The 19,738-nt window shown below is 37.8% G+C and overlaps 1 protein-coding gene and 2 pseudogenes across 1 annotated transcript; 2 read left to right on the forward strand and 1 right to left on the reverse strand.

Moving 5' to 3' along the window:
* The first annotated feature begins 1,452 nt into the window (after positions 1-1,452).
* On the forward strand, positions 1,453-2,625 carry LOC113766810 (annotated as a pseudogene).
* Positions 2,626-7,329: 4,704 nt separating this feature from the next.
* LOC113766621 (disease resistance protein RPM1-like) lies at positions 7,330-10,970 on the forward strand. Its single transcript, XM_027310795.1, has 2 exons — positions 7,330-7,502; positions 8,291-10,970. The coding sequence occupies exons 1-2, from the start codon at positions 7,330-7,332 to the stop codon at positions 10,968-10,970; spliced, it is 2,853 nt and encodes a 950-aa protein (XP_027166596.1).
* A 584-nt stretch (positions 10,971-11,554) lies between these two features.
* On the reverse strand, positions 11,555-13,140 carry LOC113766917 (annotated as a pseudogene).
* Between the last annotated feature and the right edge of the window lie 6,598 nt (positions 13,141-19,738).

Genomic DNA, 19,738 nt, shown 5'->3' on the forward strand with positions numbered 1-19,738 from the left:
TCATCCCTTCCTCTCCCAAAATAAGTACAAAAACAAGATGCTGTTTCTTATTTTTGCGAAAAGAGAATGTTAGCATTGGTTAATTTTGCTTAATCACAGGTTTCATGTATTGTCACACTAGGATGGCTACTTAAAAGTGGATTGGGAGTAAAGGACTGAAAATGTACAAAACTTGCTGAAATTTTCACTACTGTGGATTGTGGATGCCATATTAAGTTTTTTAAAGCATGTATATTGTGCATGTATGAAGAATCCATGATCTGTTGGGTTATGAAATTCTAAGTTAAATATTATGTTTTTCAACTGATATAAGGATCAGAAATTTTGAATTTAGCTTGGCAGGCCTCTTCATAAAGGGAGGAGGGGCAGGGACGATTACCGTCCCTGACAGTTAATGGCTAATATTTGGCCAACAAAATTTGTAAGGTCCAGATTTTAACATATGTGGGACCCATAAAATGTTGTTCTAGTGTTACTTGCTGTTGTTCTAGTGTTACACCGTACAAATGATGTTACACTGTGTGTAAAATGCACACAAGTGGCACTGACAACCGTTCCAGCCCCGGGTCCTTCATAAAGGCTACTGAACATTTGCTGGTATTGACATGATAGGCAGCATTTCAACAGTAAACCAACACTTTCTTTTCTTATATATCATGGCATATTTGTGACATACCGCTTTTTCCCGTCTATTGAGTTTCAATTTTACTCCTTGCTCTATTTTAGCGAGTTATGAAGAGAATAACAAATTTTCACATTCTCTTTTTTACATGACTTCATCCTTCATTGAAAAGGTTTAGAATGTTTTGTAGTTTGTAAAGATAGCACTTATTTGTCAAATTTTATTTACTTGCATCATCAACATATTTTTTAACTACATTTTTATCTTATATACATTATATCAAAAGTCAAAACAGTACTATAATATTTTTTTGCAAAAAATTATCCCAAATAATCTACTTGATTTTTAATGCATCATCATCCTACATGAATAGAAGGCCACGTAGTGAAAAAGTGAGAATTAAATCATTTATTCAAATATGACGAATATTAGGACACAAGTTATGATTTGTTCTTTAAGTTTAAGGTTGAATTTTTGAATGCAATATTTTCAAAATTTTAAATTCACTATCTTTTTAAAAAAATTAAATAGAAGTATTAAGTAACAAACATGTATTAGATGACATATTACATAGCTGGTTAGTGGTTACCGCATCCCAAAAAAAAAAAGACAAGAAAAAATGCTGGTCACTTGCAAGATTAAAGTGGAATAAGTGAAAAAGGAGAGACCACCTAAGGGAAAGACTTGAGAAGCAGAGACCGCTTTCCTCTTTGTCCAAAGATGCGAAAGCGTTCCCTTCCATCAACTTATGCAAACGGTAAAGTGAGGTAGATCTCTTTCAGAGCTTCCACGTTTTCTGTGGCTGGAGGAGACGCTTTTCGGCTTTGAGATTTGACCATGGAGTTCTTAGACGAAGATGCCCGACCCAGATTCGTCCTCCAATCGAAGCCTACACCCGAACCCGCCCAATCGTCCCAAGATCCCCCATCTCTCCGTAAACCCACTCGCCTCATTTCTCTCACTCTCTCTGCACTTCTCCTCGCTCTGTCATTCCTCTACTTCACCTCAGATCCCTTCCAATCCCTCTTCACATGGTTCTCTGTTTCCCTCCTCGTCGGCCCATTTGCTCCCCTCTTCCTCACGGCCGGCGACATCCGGGTCGGCCTTGGCCCGCCCCTACCGGAACCCACGAAGGAAACCGAAATATCTGATGAGGTTAGCAAAAGAAGCTGTAAAAGGCCAGTAAAATCTACAAGGAAACAAGACGGGTCAGGAAATGGATCCGGGTCGACCAGGCCGGATTACGGCTGGGAAGCGGTGGAACAAAATGGGTTATCGGTGAATGGAAATGGGTCGGTTGCAAAATTTGAGAAGAGCGGGGGGAAGGTTGTGAATGAGGAGGTGCAGTGGGATGCGGGGGATGATGAGTTGTTGAAGAAGTTGATGGGGAATTATCCGGTTGGGAAGCCAGGACGTTGGGAGGCGGTAACTGAGGGTTTTAAGGGCAGGCATAGCGTAGAGAGTGTGATAAAGAGATAAAAGGAAATGGGGGAAAAAAAAGTGAGTGACGAGGATAGTTATAAGAAATTTTTGAAGGATAGGAAGCCGGTGGATAGGCGAATCGAGGGGGGAAATGAGAGTCATGTTGGAGGATTGCAGAGCGTTGAAGCGAAGGGAGACAGTAGTGGATGGAGTGCTGGGGAGGATTTAGCATTGCTTAATGCTCTAAAAGCCTTTCCTAAGGATGTAGCAATGAGGTGGGAGAAGATTGCAGCTGCAGTGCCGGGGAAAACGAAGCCGGCTTGTATGAAAAGAGTGGCAGAATTGAAGAAGGATTTCAGGAGTTCTAACGCTGGTTCTAGTGAGGCTTAAATGAGAGAGTGGCAATCGAATTCTGACTGCCTTGAGAAGGTAAAAATTTTGTATTACAGAGTGATACACTTTAAAAATTTTAAGGATAGAGATTGATGAATACTCTTTCAACGCTGGATTTGAGTCCATTCTAGAAACCTGTAACCAATACGTTTTATCGTAGACGAGAGTGTTGATAAGTTATTAATTTTTGGATATTCATTGGAATCTTGTTATTTGTATGAATCAATGTGTTATAAATTAAGTTACATTTTACTGTTCACAAATGATCTTAGTGTCTGTCTTGCAACTTACTTGTTTGAGTTGTTAAGAGGTCTTTGTCGACTGTTCATGTGGTCTGTCCAATGATGGGTTCAATGTTCGATGCTGAAGTTGTGATATTCCTCTAGGAAATGATCCTGTGGCCATTTCGTGGGAGCTTTTCAAACTGGCATGCGACATAGTAATTCTGGGGATATGACCTAGTGTCTTGCTATAAAATGTAAATGCATCATGTAATAAGTTCAGGGCATTATTGTGCAGATTGAAGGATGAAATGAAGGAAACACTGGGGCAGGGGAGGGCTTTTATAATACTTCCCACTGAGAGGTTTAGGGTTCAAATTTTGGGCATGACAATTAGAGGTGGGAAGGGTGAAGGGATGGGTAAAAACAAAAAAAAAATGAAGGAGAAGAAGAAGAAGGTGAACTATGGGATGGTTTGTATGAGTGCTGATCTTACTCAATTTTAAGTGTTCTAGAACTACTTAATTGAGTCCGTTGCAGAATGCATAAATTGTTTTTTTAAATGATAGTATGGATGCACATAATGTGAATCAATGTAACTGGAAGCTAGAAGCACCAATAAATGAAGCAATGACACAAGATGCTGTTAGATATTAGATACTAAGATACAGACAACATACTCCCTTAAACAGTTACATGCAATATCATAGAAAGCATTTAGATGAAGCTTTAAAATGCTGTTAGATAGTATTTTGAATGGGGTTTTTTTGAAGAATGATTTTGATATGAAACTACATTGAACTGTAACTGGACTGTTTCAGATATCAAGAGACCTTGTGAGCTTAGTCTTAGTTGTGAGTGTCAGTTGTAGTGCAAGGAGCCAATAACTAATGCGTCAGATGGAGTTAGTGGATGTCTGTATTCAGGAATGATTTTCATATGGAAAATACATTTTATAGAGTAAGATGAAATGCATAACTTTTAGTGACTCTTGTTGAGTTAATTGCCAGTGTTGTGTTGGCGTAAGAACCATTTGTTATTGAGTCAGATAGAGTGCCAATAAGCATCTTTCACTCAACAAATGAATTGGAGAAATTACCAGTAAATACCTTGAGATCACTGGTTTGGATTGTTAAGTTCTTATATACCAAGAAATAGTTTTCAAGATCAGCAAGTTGGTATGAATCTTTAAGTGGCAGTTAAAAAACTTTTACTGAAATAGAGCATGCTGCTGGAGAAAACTTTAGACACAAACACATAAAGGTTTGGATCATGGAGTCACTAGTTAAAAAGCCTCCTTATCTGTTCTCTTGATTAGTGTTATGATTTTGGAGGTGTGAATTTATAGAAATACCAAATGGATTTTCAACTTGATCTCTCCAGAACAGTTCATAAAATTACTGGTTTGGATTGTTAAGTTTTCCTTATATACCGAGAAAATTTTATCAAGATCAGCAAGCTGACACAAAACTTTAAGCGGCCCTGAAGAAACTATAACTGAAATAGGGCGCGCTCTTAGTGAAAACACACTGTATACAAACGTGTATGGGTATTGGTCCATGGAGTCACCATCCAAAATCTGTTCTCTTATCAGGAAAGTTAATCAAGGTTTTGCATTTTGGAGGTGCGAATTTAAAGAAATCCCAAATGAAGGAGAATGAAAGTTAAAAACAATCCCAGATGCATTTGAGAGCTTCAGAATTTAGAATATCTAGGTATGGGTGATACTATTGCCAGGGGGTTACCAATGGAAATCCTTACATCTGGAAAAAATTCGTCATGCCTGGTCGTTTTAACTTGATAATTTAAATCCTGATAATGGGTGTTACTTGTTAAAGTTCCATTAGAATTAAGAGGGCTTCTTTCCTTAAGTTACAAACCATAATTGTTTCAACAGTCCATGATTATTTTCTTCTTTATTTTGGGGCAACACAGAAATTGAACTGGATTTTTTGAAGCACGGATTAGTTTTATTTTTTGAATTAAGTTGCTTCAAATCCCGTTAGTTCTCACTTACAATATTCTATCTGGTGAAAATGAAAATTTATGCATATGAAATATCATAAGCAACAATACTTGGCACCGGGTATAAGCAATGTCACGCTGATACAGAATAACAGAGATTAATTGAGAAAGTGTATTCTTTCCTTCGAAAGCTGTCAAAGAGGATAGCAGAAGAGTTGAAGCAAGAATATTCAGGATACGAAGAATGAAGCCATCTTTGTTTATCTTATTATTTCCCATAGGGGTAATTGACACCAAAAGTGGTGCTTCAACCTTAAATGATACTCATTTGCAGTATTGAAGAAAGAATATAACATTTCAAGTTGATTCTATCTACCCTACGGAATAAATTATTGCAGGAAGAAGGTAAATCATGAATAATTCTTGGCTAACATTTACTGGAGGGGTTATTAATAACACACAATTAGCCTGATTTTCTGCAAGAAGAAAAATTCTTGCTTTCTATGAAGTAGATTCTCTCCCTTTAATTCCAAAATATATTTTTTTGGTTAGCCCGATTCATTGCAAACTTGTCTTGCGGCAAATGTTGTAAGACGAAATTACAATGCTGAAAAGACACAAAAGACAAACAACCTGCTACTGAATCTGTTTCCTTGCACTTTTGTAGTACAATATAGAAAGGAAGACTTGGTTCCAACATTCATCTCAATTTTGTTGATGCACATTCTACAGTATAAAAAAAAAAAGATTGCTCAGATTATGGTAGTTGTGCTATATATACTCCTCCAGATTGTAACAACCCTCCATTTGTTTTATCTTTTTCTAGTGAAAAACAACAAAAATACACGAATGAAGAAAGGCAGAAATGAACTTCATAGAGGAACAATACTCATCTATTGGAGTGTACCAAAACAGATAAAGTGTTAGATCGAATTCCTCTGAGCATGGACAAACTTACAAAACTCTTTAGCAGGGACCAAACAAATAAATTAGCTTCGCCCCACAATCAATCTTCTTGAGTCTGACTGGACTATGAAAAAGTTTCAAAAGGCGTTCACAGCCCATAATTAGTTTCTCCTTTATTGTGGGGCGACACAGAAAATTGAACTGGAATAGTTTTATTTCTGAATTAACTTGCCAAGTTTCTGGTCAAAGTGAAGATTAAGCATATTAAATATCATAAGCAATATTATTCTTAACCATCCAAAAAAATAAAGGCAAGATTACTCTGGCACTAGTTACCAGCAATGTCATTGATGAGAATAATAGAGACCCAATGAGAATGTGCTTCTTAATGGTCTGTTTGTTTGGACGGAAAATGTTCCATATTTTCTGTTGTTTGGTTGTCAATTAATTTGGGAAAATGATTTCCGATGGAAAAGAACTTACACTGAGAGAAGGAAAATAACTTCCTTGTCTATCATTCTGAAGTTATTTTCCTTTCACACAATTTTCACCGAAAGATGGAAAATCACAGCCTCACTCCACCTCTCATTGAGACAATTGAAGACCCACTCCACCACCCAGCTTCCCCCCCTCTCTCTCTCTCTCTCTCTCTCTCTCTCTCTCTCTCTCTCTGGGATATCAAAACACCTATAATTATCTTTTATTGGCCCCCTAGCAATGCCAAACTTGAACAATATTTTGAAGAGTTAAGAACTCTGATTTCCCAATATCAAGAAAACAGAGTAGTATTACTTTGAGTTCGGTCAACTGTGATTAGTTTTCATGAGGTATTAACTACATAGTGGTAGCGACTTCTGGTATCATGTACCTTTAATTTACTACCTTTAGTTGCCATAGTTCACTTAATTAACGATTATATGCATGCATCAATTAATAATTATATTAAATTTTCATAGATGGATCCCGGTAGTGATCATCAATTAAACTTTCAAATTTTCATAAAAGAGACTCTTCTTCCCTTAATGATTTTTTTTAAAAGGAAGATAAAAAGTCAATTAATTAGTATCATTAATAATTCCATTTAAGAATTAATGGTGTAATATGAATAAATATTTTATAAAAATGATAATATGATTATAATGGATAGAAACTAAAAATAACTTGTAATAAAATGAATGTTTTGAAAGTAGAAAACATTTGCAACATATCAACAAACATATCAGAAAATATTTTACTGACAAACCAAACACCGGAAAATGATGAAAAAAGGAATTTGGAAAATATTTTTACTAAATAACCAAACACTGGAAAATTATGTGGAAGGAAGTGATTTTTTGGAAAAATGACTTCTATGGGAAAATATTTTCAGTCCAACCAAACGGACCCTTAGTTGAAAGCCTTTGAAGATGATATTGCTAAGACTTGACGTAAGAATAAAAAGGACAAGAAGAATAAAGCCATGTTTGTTTATCTCTTTCTTACTCTTGAGGGCTGATTTATTCCTAAAGTGGTGCTTCAGCTCTAACTATGATACTAATTTTCGAAAGTGAAGAAAGAATAAATCATTTCAACTTTCTTTCTACAAATTCCCAACCAAAGGGGAGCAAGGAATGTAGAAAAAAAGCATTACTTCCAATTCAATCAACCTGAACGCTGGCCAAGGTCTTCCTTCCTATATAGTAAATCCTTCTCTGGCTCCAAAAGTTTACGAAGTTAAAACCATTCTTCTACTCAGAACCATATAAAAAGAAGCTAAAACCCTGCCTCCTCCTCCTTCTTCTTGAAAAAAAAAACTATAAAATGGCACACGCCGTTTTCTCTTTGGTTTTAAATCATCTCGCAACCTTACTCAGAGAGGAGGGAAGCCTATTGGGAGGGCTTCGACAAGAGGTCCAATACTTCATGGTTGAGTTGTGGCATCAGAAAGCTTTCGTCAAAGTGGCTGAAGCAAAAGAAGATGACGATGATCCCAGGTATAGGTAGCAAACCAATTCATTTAACTAAATTTACTCATACCCGTCCATGAATAGATGGGTATGGGTATCTTAATTTTTTTTTATATGGATATAAATGGGTTACCCAAAATGGGTATTATTGGGTAACCCATCAAATCTAATTAACTCATTTAGAATTTTCTTCCCCCACCCATTTTTTTTTTCAGATTTTTCATTTTGTCATGATGTTAACTACTTTTGTTTCATTATTATTATTATTATTTGTTGGTTTATCTTATAATTTATTTTCTCTTAGTTTGTTAACTTACTCATTTTTCAGCATTACCAATTTATGATAAGTTTTAGCCTCTTTTCTTATCTTTTTAAAATGAAAATTTAAATTTATATATGAAAAAAATGTTAGAGGTTCAAAATTTTTGGATTAAGTTTTTATATTAATTTTTATAGTACTTAGTTCAAATTTTCATATTCTTATTATTTAATTATTAAATAATATGTAATTTTGTGACATAGAGTATCAATGGAAAAAATTGGTAATTAGACTTATTGAGTATTATAAATAAATATTTAAAACTAATAATGGGTACAAAGAGCGGTATAAATTGATAACTTAGTTTGCAAAAAAGAATTTAAATAAGTTTACAAAAAGTTAAAATAAATGGATTATAAATAGGTAATTGGATTACCCAATTCATTTTTTGACTTATCCATTGATACCCATCTAATTAAATGAGTATAAATGGATTGACTCATTTTATCTAAGCTAAACCCGCCCAAGTCACGCATTTTCACACCTCTAATCCCAGGCTCCAAGAATGGATCAAGCAAGTGCGCGAAGCTGCTTATGACATTGAAGATGTTCTCGATGAATTTGTACTTCGCTTTGCTGGCTACCGACATCATGGATTCTGTGTCTCTCTTCAGAGAATTCTCAAAGCCAGTAAGAGCTTGCGAGCTCGTGATCAGGTTGCCAGTGAAATTCAAAGCATAAAGTCCAGGATCAAAAGTATTTCAGAATTAAGTCAGAGATGCCAAGTTGAATTTGACCGTGTCACTGGATCTTCAACCATGAACGACTCATGGCGCTATAGCAGGGATGATGCACTTCTACTGGAGGAAGCAAAATTGGTTGGCATTGACCAGCCCAAACAACATCTGATTTCTAAGCTTCTCGAGAGGGACGATCACCAACTCAAAGTTATTTCAGTGGTCGGTATGGCTGGAGTAGGGAAAACTACCCTGGTCAAAAAGGTCCATGAAGATCCATATGTTAGAAAAAATTTCCCAGTTCGTGCCTGGGTAACCGTCTCTCAAACATGCGACTTTCCAAAGTTCTTGAGAGACTTGATTTGGCAGTTGCACAAGGAAGTGAACAAATCAGTCCCACAATTCATAGAGTCCATGACTACCGCTGAGCTGAAAGAATTTGTCAAAGATTTTCTTCAAAAAGCTGGAAGGTATGCAATTGTGTTCGATGACGTGTGGAACGTGGAATTTTGGAATGAAATCAAATCTGCACTGCCTGAGGGTAACTACGGCAATCGTGTCATGCTAACAACACGAAAAGCTGATGTTGCCTCTGCATCTTGCACAGAATCTCAGGATTATGTCTACAAAATGGAGCTACTATCAATTGAAGACTCGTGGACCCTATTTTGTAACAGGATCTTTAAAGGAAATCGTTGCCCCGACCACCTGATGGATGTTGCAAAAACTGTATTGGATAAATGTGAGCGTTTGCCTTTGGCGATTGTTGCTATCAGTGGGCTCTTGGCTTCGAAGGACATGAGCAGAATAGATGAATGGGAGATCGTTCAACACAGTCTTGGGGATGAATTAGAAGGAATAAGTAAGATAGAGGGAGTTAAAAGGATACTTTTTCTGAGTTACAATGATCTGCCTTCGCATCTGAGACCCTGTCTGTTGTATTTAAGCATTTATCCGGAGGATTATCTAATAGAATGCAGTACACTGATTCCCTTATGGATTGCTGAAAGATTTGTAGAATGGAGAGAAGGAATGAGTATTGAAGATGTAGCCTGGGGCTATCTCGGTGAACTCATCAGGAGAAGCCTAATTCAAGTAACTGAAGTGTTTTATGAAGGATCACCCTACACTTGTCGAATCCATAACCTATTGAGAGAAGCTATTCTCATCAAGTCAAGGGAACAAAACATGGTCACGGTTACTACTGGACAACCAATGATGTGGCCATCTGAGAAGGTACGCCGTCTAGCAATCCATAGTAGTAGTAACAGTAGCAACATCCAATACCACCAACAAAGACAATTGTATTCCTTTGAACACCTTCGATCATTCATCACAGTTAGTTCCACCAACCCATTACTATCCAAAACTTTCTTATCTGAAGTTCTAAGGAGTAGCAAGTTGCTAAAGGTTTTGGATTTGAAAGGTGAAGAGATAGAGGAAACACCAAATGAGATTTTCAACTTGTTGCATCTCACGTATCTGAACCTATATGGTACAAAAGTGGCAAGAGTCCCGAGAGCTATTGGAAAGCTTCAACATTTGGAATATCTGAATTTGGGGAACACTGGAGTTAGGGAATTACCCGTGGAAATCCTAAAGCTGCTAAAGCTCCGGCATCTCGTAGTAGTCGCAGCAGTTGATCCTTTAGATGATGATTGTGGATATTATGGGTTTAAAGGTCCGTCAGAATTGGGAGGGCTTCTCGCTCTACAAACATTAAACACCATAGATGCAAGCAGAGGGTCTATAATAGTTAAAGAGATAGGAAAATTGACCCAATTAAGAGAGTTATATATTACACAGTTGATAAGAGAAGATGGAAAGGAGCTCTGCTCCTCCCTTGTCAACCTCACCAGTCTTAGGGAATTAAGAGTTGATTCAGTTGGAAAAGGTGATGATTATGGGATAATTGATCTAAATCATCATCAACATTCTCTTTCTTCTTCTTCTTCTTGTTTGTTTCTTCAATCTCTTCGTGTGCTACTTATGTGTGGCCGCTTAGAAACGATGCCAGTATGGATAACTCATCTTCAAAACTTGGTAAGAATAGATATGACCTGGAGTGGGTTAAGGGCTGAGGAGGATCCGCTTGAATCTCTCCAACATTTGCCCAATTTGGATGCAATTAGTTTCTGTGGATCTTACCACGGAGAAAGGTTGCGTTTCAAGGCTGGCGGGTTCCTAAAGCTGAAACGGTTGTGGTTAAGGAGAATGGAAGGGTTGAAATGGATGAAAGTGGAGGAGGGTGCGTGCCCAAATCTCCAAAGACTAATTCTAGATCGACTTCCATTACTAGAGGATTTACCTTTGGGTATTCAGCACTTGAGCTATCTTCAAAAGCTGTATTTGTATGAGATGAGTTCTCGAATAATGGAAAAGGTCAAGAATCAGGAGGAAGAAAGTGAAGATTACAGAAGAATGACACACATTCCTGAAATTGTCATTGGTTTCTATGCCCATGACGGGGAATGGAGAATCCACCGGCTATGGGGGTAGAAGAAGAAGAAAACTATCCTTGCCTAGCACTTGCAGCATCCCGTGGCTTTCCTTTCTCTTTGTTTGCTTTCCCTCCCTTTTGTTGACGATCCTGCTTTCTCTTCTTCTTCTTCTGTTTTTATGAGAAGTGAATTTTCTGATGTTTTCTATCTTCTCCACTACTTGTAGTATGGTGCATTGCATCATCATCTTGTTCATATGCTGCATTTTGTTAATGTATTTTTTTAAACTGTTTTTCTTTAATTTTAACTTCAGCAAATGACGCACTCTTACCTACCTCCCCAGATAAGCGCTTGTGAGATCATGAGCTCAATGATAACTATTTAATGTCTATCAACAATAACTGCCAGATACTTGATTTCTAGTTGTACAAGGTAGATTAGTCGTATTTTTTTTTTTTTTTGTATTGTTGTGTTTGGTGTGTTGGGGGGGGGCAGTCAACTTAGCAACACTGGAAGGCCAAACTTAAGCTCTTTCCAGTACTGGTATGGCAGCAATTTCATTGTATATATACAGCATAAAAGAGACAGAAATTTAGGCTTAATGAAAACATGTAAAATGACGGGTTCCATTTGTGGAGTGTTTCATAAGCAGCCTTTTGGTTGAACAAAGCCTGAAGAAGTTCCAGGAACATTGGAGCATGATACCTGAGCTGGTTGATTCATATATCTGAGGTTGGCATCTTGCAATCTTATGCCACTGCAGGGGGAGTCCTTGCTGCAACCAATTGCTATAGCTACTTGTGATGATGATGTTCCTTGAATTTGCTGATAAGTCACACACTAATCTTTACACCAGGACCCTGAAAATGGAATTCCAAATATTGAGAAAGGGAAGCCAAGAAAACAAGTTTGGAGGATGCAGGTAGGACTTGAGACAGTGAAATACATTCATCTAAACTCGTTTTGTTGTAACACCTACCTGATTTGGACAACTAATTTTGCTTGGACAATAACTTTGGTCGATGACAATAGGGTATCTCACATTCAGCATTACTGCATTTTGGAAAAGGATCCTCTTAACAAATCCATTGCTACGCCTTGCCCAAGTCTTTATCCTCAATCCATTTTGTGTATCTCTGAAAGTAACAGTTTTAACAGTCACATTTTGTACTCCAGGTTCTTGCATATCCCATCCTAGACTCCCAATGCTGCACCAGATTAATTTCAGAATGCACATCCACTGGTATTCATTTTAAAAAACCATAATTCTTTGATGCTAAACTTAAATTAATTATTTTACCTTATTCGATGGCCAGGACCACAAGAAACATTCTCAATCCACAAATTGGAGGTGCCAGGGCCAATTGAAATGCAATCGTCCCCTGTAGCTATGTTAGAGCCCAATATGGTAACACCTGAGGACCCTGATATATGAATGCCATCAGTATTTGGACTAGTGGCTGAGGCTGAGATCTTCGTTCCTTGTAGCTTAGCATTTTGACAGCCGTAAAGCATAACATGGAACATTTGGCTGTTCAGTCACGTTAATTTGCTGATGACTGTTATTTGAATTGTAGAATGCCAATGTCTGCAGCACATATTACCACATTAATACAAGAACCAGAAAAAAGGAATAGACAAGAAAAAATATGTCAAGAAATGAATGGTTGGAATCATGCATAATTATTCAGCCCATGTGATATATAATGTTTGTGTTTGGGAAGTAATCCTAGTACTAATTTTTTATGAGTACAGCATTAGGTTTGTTTATTGTGCATACCATTGCACCACCGGGACAGTTACTCTTGGAGGCTTTGCAGTTCCAAACTCCAAAGACTACTGCCTTGTCAATCTAAAGTTCCGCCAGAAATTGTCACTCCATTGACTCTTTAAAACTTGAGCCAGTTGCCAGCATAGCCAATGGTACGATAATTCGAGGGAGCCACAAGAGTACCATCTATACATATTTTAATCAAATTATTGTTGCATTTATTTCCCCAGAATGATGCAGCCCCGAGCAAGTATCTTCCCCGCGGTACATAAATTGTTGCAGACTTTACTGAAGCACAAGCTGCTGCCCATGCACTTAGAAAGGCCTTTGTCGAATCGGTCTTTCCATCAGGTTTGGCTCCAAACTTTTGCACATTATATGTGATCGTGGAGGCTGATGATAAGAAGAAGAACAAAAAGGACAATGCGAGTGACAAGAGTTTTCTTGGATAAGCCATTTCCCTAGCTCTTTGCTATGGGAGAAGATATGAGAACTAGGGATGGTGCTGGTACTGATCAAGCTTTGAAGAACCCTTTTATAGACAGGCATCCAACACTGCATGCAGGTATGCAACCTCAGCCCAATCATCTTTACTTATTAGTACATTTTTTTTGGACGTTTCATTTGCTTTTCAACTGTAATTGTTCCACTTTTGATGAATGCTCATATGATTAATTAAGACAATGATTAAGTTGTAAAGGGGGCTTGTACTTTATAAGTCATGCATCTTATAATCTTGACATAACATGCATTTTATGAGTACAATTCATTCTGATGCCTCGAGATGCATCAATTGTGAGGGACAAGTGCAGTTGACCTTGATTAGAAAAAAGCAAGAAGAATGTGAAGAAGACTTTTGTGTTTAGTACTACTGCTAATAAGCAAGATCACATGCTGCCTTCACTAAATTTTGGTTCATGCTCTCAGATAAGAAATTAATGGTCAAATGAGAGAGGATACAAGAAGTACAACCGTATAGCATATTAGCATGTGCCCTAGTGTTTGATCAAAAAAAAAATTAAGAACATAAGCACTTGCATTAGTTGCATAATAAGTTCTTGCCTATAACAATCAGCTTATAAATGATTAAACGTCTGTGATTTCTGTGCCCACAGATTACAAATACAACTACCAGATGCATAAAAATAATAGAAATCACTATTGAGAGAAAGACAAGAGCAAAGACCGGTAATAAGAAGGAATTGAGAAGGATAGATGGCAGATGGGCTAGAGTACCACATGAAGAACACTAGAACATAATTTTCTCTTGCTCTGACAGGGGACGTCTCAAAACTTTAACTCATTAAGTATGTTTAATTTGTTCCATTTAAGTTTAAATTTTACAAGTAGTTCTAGACTTTAAGACATCATTATGTTAATTTTATTAAGTTGTTCATTTAAGCTTAATTTATACAAGTACGTCTAGACTTCAAGACATCATTGTATAAGCTTGTTATGTTATCTTGCCGTGTCTAACTGGACGTTGGAGGTGCAAAACATCAATAGGTTAAATCCAAAATCTTGTGTATACACTAATAGTTGTTAGCTTTAGTTTAACTGAATTAACCTTGTATGTAGCCCGCAGAACTTATTAAACTGGATTATCCAGGTAATCAAGAAACGTAGTATGAGTGTGTGCTTACTGGATTTGGAAGGAAGTTTTCTCTTAATTCCACAGTTGAAATGGCTGTAGAGGAGATTGGTTTTCATTTATCTTGTTTGGATAAAAATTGACAGGTTGTCGAAACCTGTACAATAATAAAAACCTGCTCAACTAAAGTAAATTTCTGTAGATAGTGGTAAGCAGGGTCGAATCCACAGGGACTGGGAGTACTTGTTCCTTTCCAAATTCACAGTGACAAGGGGGGTGTTTTTATATCAGGGGTGACAATTTAAACAATTCAACTAAAAGTAAAATAATAAAAATAAAATAGCCAACTAGAAATTAAATAACAATTTACTAAAATCTAATGAGTGATAATTAAGGATCTAGCTAAGGAATAACTTCAGCAATGGTCTATCTAATTGATCACCGAAGCAAAGGCAATTCCAATTATTTATCAATAAATAGGTTATAACTACCAAACAAGCGATGGCAGTCAACCCCTCCTTACTGTGTCGGTGATTAAGGTACGCCCGTTAATCACTGCTCTAATTAGGAAACAATTCTAGGTACGCCCGTAAGATTTAATTTCCTAATTGCCTTACGTATTAGAGGAGCCATATTCTAACCAAATAACGCACTACCAGGGTTATTTTAAATTAGCCCGCGTATTCCCCTGACACGAACCCAATCATGCCAGTTGTCACTAATTCAAGGCAATTAAACAATTACGGATTTAATGCCCTAATTGACAGTAGATTATCAAATCAACTAATTATTCGGATCCAAGACAATCAATTAATTAAATAATCATAAATATTGCAACCAGGGAATATGCGAATACCAATGAATAAAAGGAAAAGATAAAATTAAATCGATCTCACAAGTTTTAGACGAATCAAAACCTCCGTTGTTCCTTGGCTAGACAAGGGATTTAATTCATCCCTTATCCACTCCTACGAAAAAGAAAAGAAACTAAAGATGAAAAGAAAAGTCAAAGGCTAAACTCTCTTGACATGCGTAGGAAGAGTTACTCCCCAAAAACCAAAGGGAGGAAAAGTTCTTAAGCTAAGCTACGGGACGAAAAAAGAAAAAAAAAACAAAAGTAGTCCTGATCCTCTGCAATTCCAATTCATATCTAATTGCTAATCTATTCTCCTGCGTCGATCCCATGTGCGGCAGCCCACACCAGGAAAAGGAAGCCCTATTTCCTGCTCTTTTCTTTTGAAATTACCAAAATAGGCAAAAGTCTTCCCTTGCCAATAATGCCTCTGGAATAAGCTCTGTTATTTGGGCTCTTTTCTTGTTAAATTGGCACTTGTTATCATATTTTCGTTCTATTCCCTGAAATAAATGCAAAATATCAAAAGTGAGTAGAATCTATCAATTAATTCACATCGGGTCAGGTAATAGGGAAAATTAATTATAAAATAAATGATAAAATTGTAACCTATCAATTTGCCCCACACCTAAACCATGCTTGTCCTCAAGCATGAGAACATTAAACAAGCACCAATATTTGATAGTGGCTATTGCTCTATCCAACAAATTGCCAAGACACCAAGAAAAATAATAATCAAGCATCAACGGTCAAGTCCAAGAAACATCACTCCGGTTAGCTTCTAAACCACAAGATCCTCTAATTTCATGTTAACTAATCTAAGAAGAAGGAATGATGCTTAACATTTATCAGCAAATGGTCCAACTATTAACTAAAATCTCAACATTAAATCCATAAATTGGCTAGTTGACTTTTATTATACACTAACACAAACTTCATTTTTTTTCATATTTTTCTATTTTCTGTTTTTTTTTCAATAGTAACACAAGACTTAGTCTCTGGCCATTGGAGCTTTTTGACGCGAACTCCGACATTTGTCAGATGAAAGAACCCGGTTACTCAGCTTCTATCGTCACGTGACCACGTACTCATAGCAATTACTACTTTTTGACGTGAGAATCGACACTTTTGGTGAAGATCCCCGGTTATTAAGTAGTAAAGACTAGCGGAGTACAGTCAACTCTTATTCACAGCCAAATAACACCAAAAATTCAAAATAACACAAAAATCAAAAGAAAATTTGCATCAACTAGTTTCATTTTCAAGCATGGAGAACTAAAGTTAATAACCGGACCAATTCACATGAAAATGCCAACAATCATTTCCAATGCCTAGAAAAGTTAACCAAAAATTATAAGAGTAAAACAATCATCGATATTCACCAAAGAGATGTTTTTAGACTCAACCACATTAACTCGATACACTTTTATTACTCAAACTTGGCAAAAGTAGAAATAGAGGCAACAATCCAATATCAAACCTTGGCCTGCACATGTGAGCTAATCACTGAAAAGAAAGGAAGAAAATGAACGAGAGGTGGGCAAATAACAAACTAAAAATAAAGAAAAAAAAATCTAAAAACTAAAAAGTAGGAGAATTTGCACAGCTGTCCCCCCCCCCCCACACCTAGATCCTATATTGTCCTCAATGGAGGAATTAAAACAATTAAAGTGAAGAGGACAACGAAACTTCCCTCTCAAGTGGCTACGGGGTAGGCGGGGACGATGGAGGGAAACCGATATGGTGGAAGTACGCGCCCAAGTTCTGAGTCATCATAACTCAATTCAACCAGCAAATGCAAAACTCTGTTCACCCAAAATCTCAACAAAGTCTCCAATTGGATAGTGAGTATCTCAACTCAAAATCGACAATTCTAGCAATAGTAGATCCAAATTTGACAGAAACAAAATAGGCCAGCTACCACAACCAGTGCCACTAGTGGACGCACAAGTAGGAAACAATTAAAATAGTCAACCCAATCAACCAGAAAAATTCCAATGCGTCACAGAGAGCAAACAGAGGATCAATAGTGCAACGAATATAGCAAACAAATGAATCTCAGCAAGCGCCCAACCAAAGTAGCAATTGAAACCACCGCCCACCAATCCAAATGTACTCTACCAATTGCTATCAAGCAAATCAAGGAAAATCCACCCAACCACTAGATGCGAACATTCCCATAAAGCATAACCGCTCACAGTAATAAGCATATGACCTCCGAAACCAGCATAATCCAGCAAAGTAGCGCACAAATTTGACATCAGTATCTCAATTACAAACTCGTAGCTATTAGGCAGGCAACCAACCAAATAAAAGTAACAAATCCAGGTCCAATTACTCCAACCAGTACCACTGGTGGACTCCTCGGGAAAAGAAAAACAACTCAACGTCTTACCCAAATAAATGAAGACCCCAGACACCACCAAATACTTCAGAGGAGTTGGGAAACGAGTTACAAATACCTCCACAGATCGATAGTTGAAGAAGGTGGAGCTGGTGGTAGCTAACAAAGGGGGTAGCGACTCCCTTGCTAGTAGAAGCTGCGGTGGTGGAGGCGCGAAGACACGCTAGTGGCGCGCAGTGTAGGCGGCGTGCGAGGAGGATTGGCTGGCCGTGGGCTGGCTAAGCGGCAGCGGCGGACAAGCTGGAGATGAGTTGGTGGTGGCGGACAGAGAGATCGAGAGAGAGGAGGGCGTGAGCTGCTGGTCGGAGCTCTGGCGTGCGGTGGAGGTGAGCTGGGGCAGAGGTGGCGACGCGCTGGGCTGCCGTGGCTGCGTGAGTAGGCGAGGATGGGCAAGGGTGAGCAGCGATGGCGCGCGCTGCTGGGTCACAGCGTGGGGCTGCTGCTCGGAGCTTCGGTGGTGGCTGGGAGGGAAGAGATCGCGTGGCAATAGAGCCGCGCGGTGGCGGCAAGCTGAGTGGCGCGCGTTGGGCAAAAGTTTAACGTGTGGTGATATGGAGGGGAGGACGCAAGTGGGCGGCGGATAGAGGGCTTCGGTCGACAGAGAGGAAGAAGAAACAGGGGAGAAGAAAGAAAGAAAAGAGAAAGAAGAAGAAAGAAAGAAAGAAAGAAAGAAAAAGGAAGAAAAGAAAGAAAAGAGAGAAAAAAAATGTTTTTTTTTTAAATTGAGAAACCTAGCTACGGTTGAAAAATTTTTCTTCTTTTTTTTTTTGTTTTTTGTTTTAAAATTTTTTTTAATAAAACTTTTTTTTTTGCAAATGTTATTTTCGAAATTCAAAATTAGAGATTAACCGAAAATCAATAACCGTTCTTGAGTTTTTTTAATACTTACCTTTCCCGCGAATGTGACGTGGGCACGTCATGAAGGCACGGAATCTGGAGCTCTCCATATGACATGACGCGGGCGCGTCATGAGGACAAGAGAGCTCTCTGACCATGAGCTTTTCATGGGACTTGACGCGGGCACGTCATGAGGATCGAAACCCTTTCTAACGATTCTGATCGTGAGCTCTCTATATGTCATGACGCGGGCGCGTCATGACAGAGGGACACCTACAAATCATCAAAACGAAAATTGAAACCCGAAATCAGTCAAATTCAAGGAAAATATATTTAAACTATCACACAAAATCAAACAAACAATTAAAAGAAACAATTGGATTGCCTCCCAAAGAGCGTCTTTCTTTAACGTTTTTGGCTAGACATTGTCATATTTGCTCAGGAAGGATAAAATCTTGTGGCTCGTTTCAATGTTTTATCCTTTATATAGTCATGATAACTCTCGTAAATAGAGTAATTCTTGAGCACACGAGCTACGGTCTTCCATAGACTAGTTGATGGCGCCAAATAATCAAGCAGTGATCTCCATTCTTCATCCACTCCTCCATCAAAAGCATTGAACGATTCAAGATATTTGACCATAGCTACTCTTAGCTCATTTCTGCAATGAGACTCAAACACTTCCGGTATAACAAAATCAATCTCATTAACAGAAGTTATAGAGTAAGAGCCAGGGGAATATAGATTAAGGGATGGAGTGGGAGTCATCGCATTTAGTAATTACTCACTGGATTCGTTCACTAGGGTAATTTGATGTTGGAGTCTCATGTCTTCCACTTCAACTTCCTTTTCAACTGCATCTTTGGATCTTCCTTCTTGAGACTCTTGCAGTTCCATATCACTTGTCAGGATAATTGCACTCTCACCTCCCTTAAAGTCATTGATGGTCTGTTAGGGCAATTCTGACATGAATGAGGATTGTTGAGACTCTTGCTGTTGAAAACTCATTGGCCCCTTTTCATAATTAACGTTGGAGTTATCCCACCATCCTTGATCATACCGGTTTATATAAAGGTTATACCACGTTTGAGATCGATGTGAAGAATCTCCAATTTTTTTTTTGAGATAGTCACTCAGGTAGTCTTGATATTCGGGGCACATACCGGTTGAATGATCCCTGGCATAACAAATTTCACAGGTTGCAGCAGTCATTCTTTCTCTAAGAGAGTTTAGTGCCTCTGAATATGCAAACTTAGAAAAAAAAAACAAGCTTTATTGCCTTCCCTGGAAACAAAATCCAGTCTATCACCAAAATACGGAGTGTTAGAAGCCATAAACTATATAAAAAAAATAAGAGAAAAAAATGAAAA

The sequence above is a fragment of the Coffea eugenioides genome, chromosome 3 (assembly GCF_003713205.1).
Source record: "Coffea eugenioides isolate CCC68of chromosome 3, Ceug_1.0, whole genome shotgun sequence".
NCBI classification, from domain to species: Eukaryota; Viridiplantae; Streptophyta; class Magnoliopsida; order Gentianales; family Rubiaceae; genus Coffea; species Coffea eugenioides.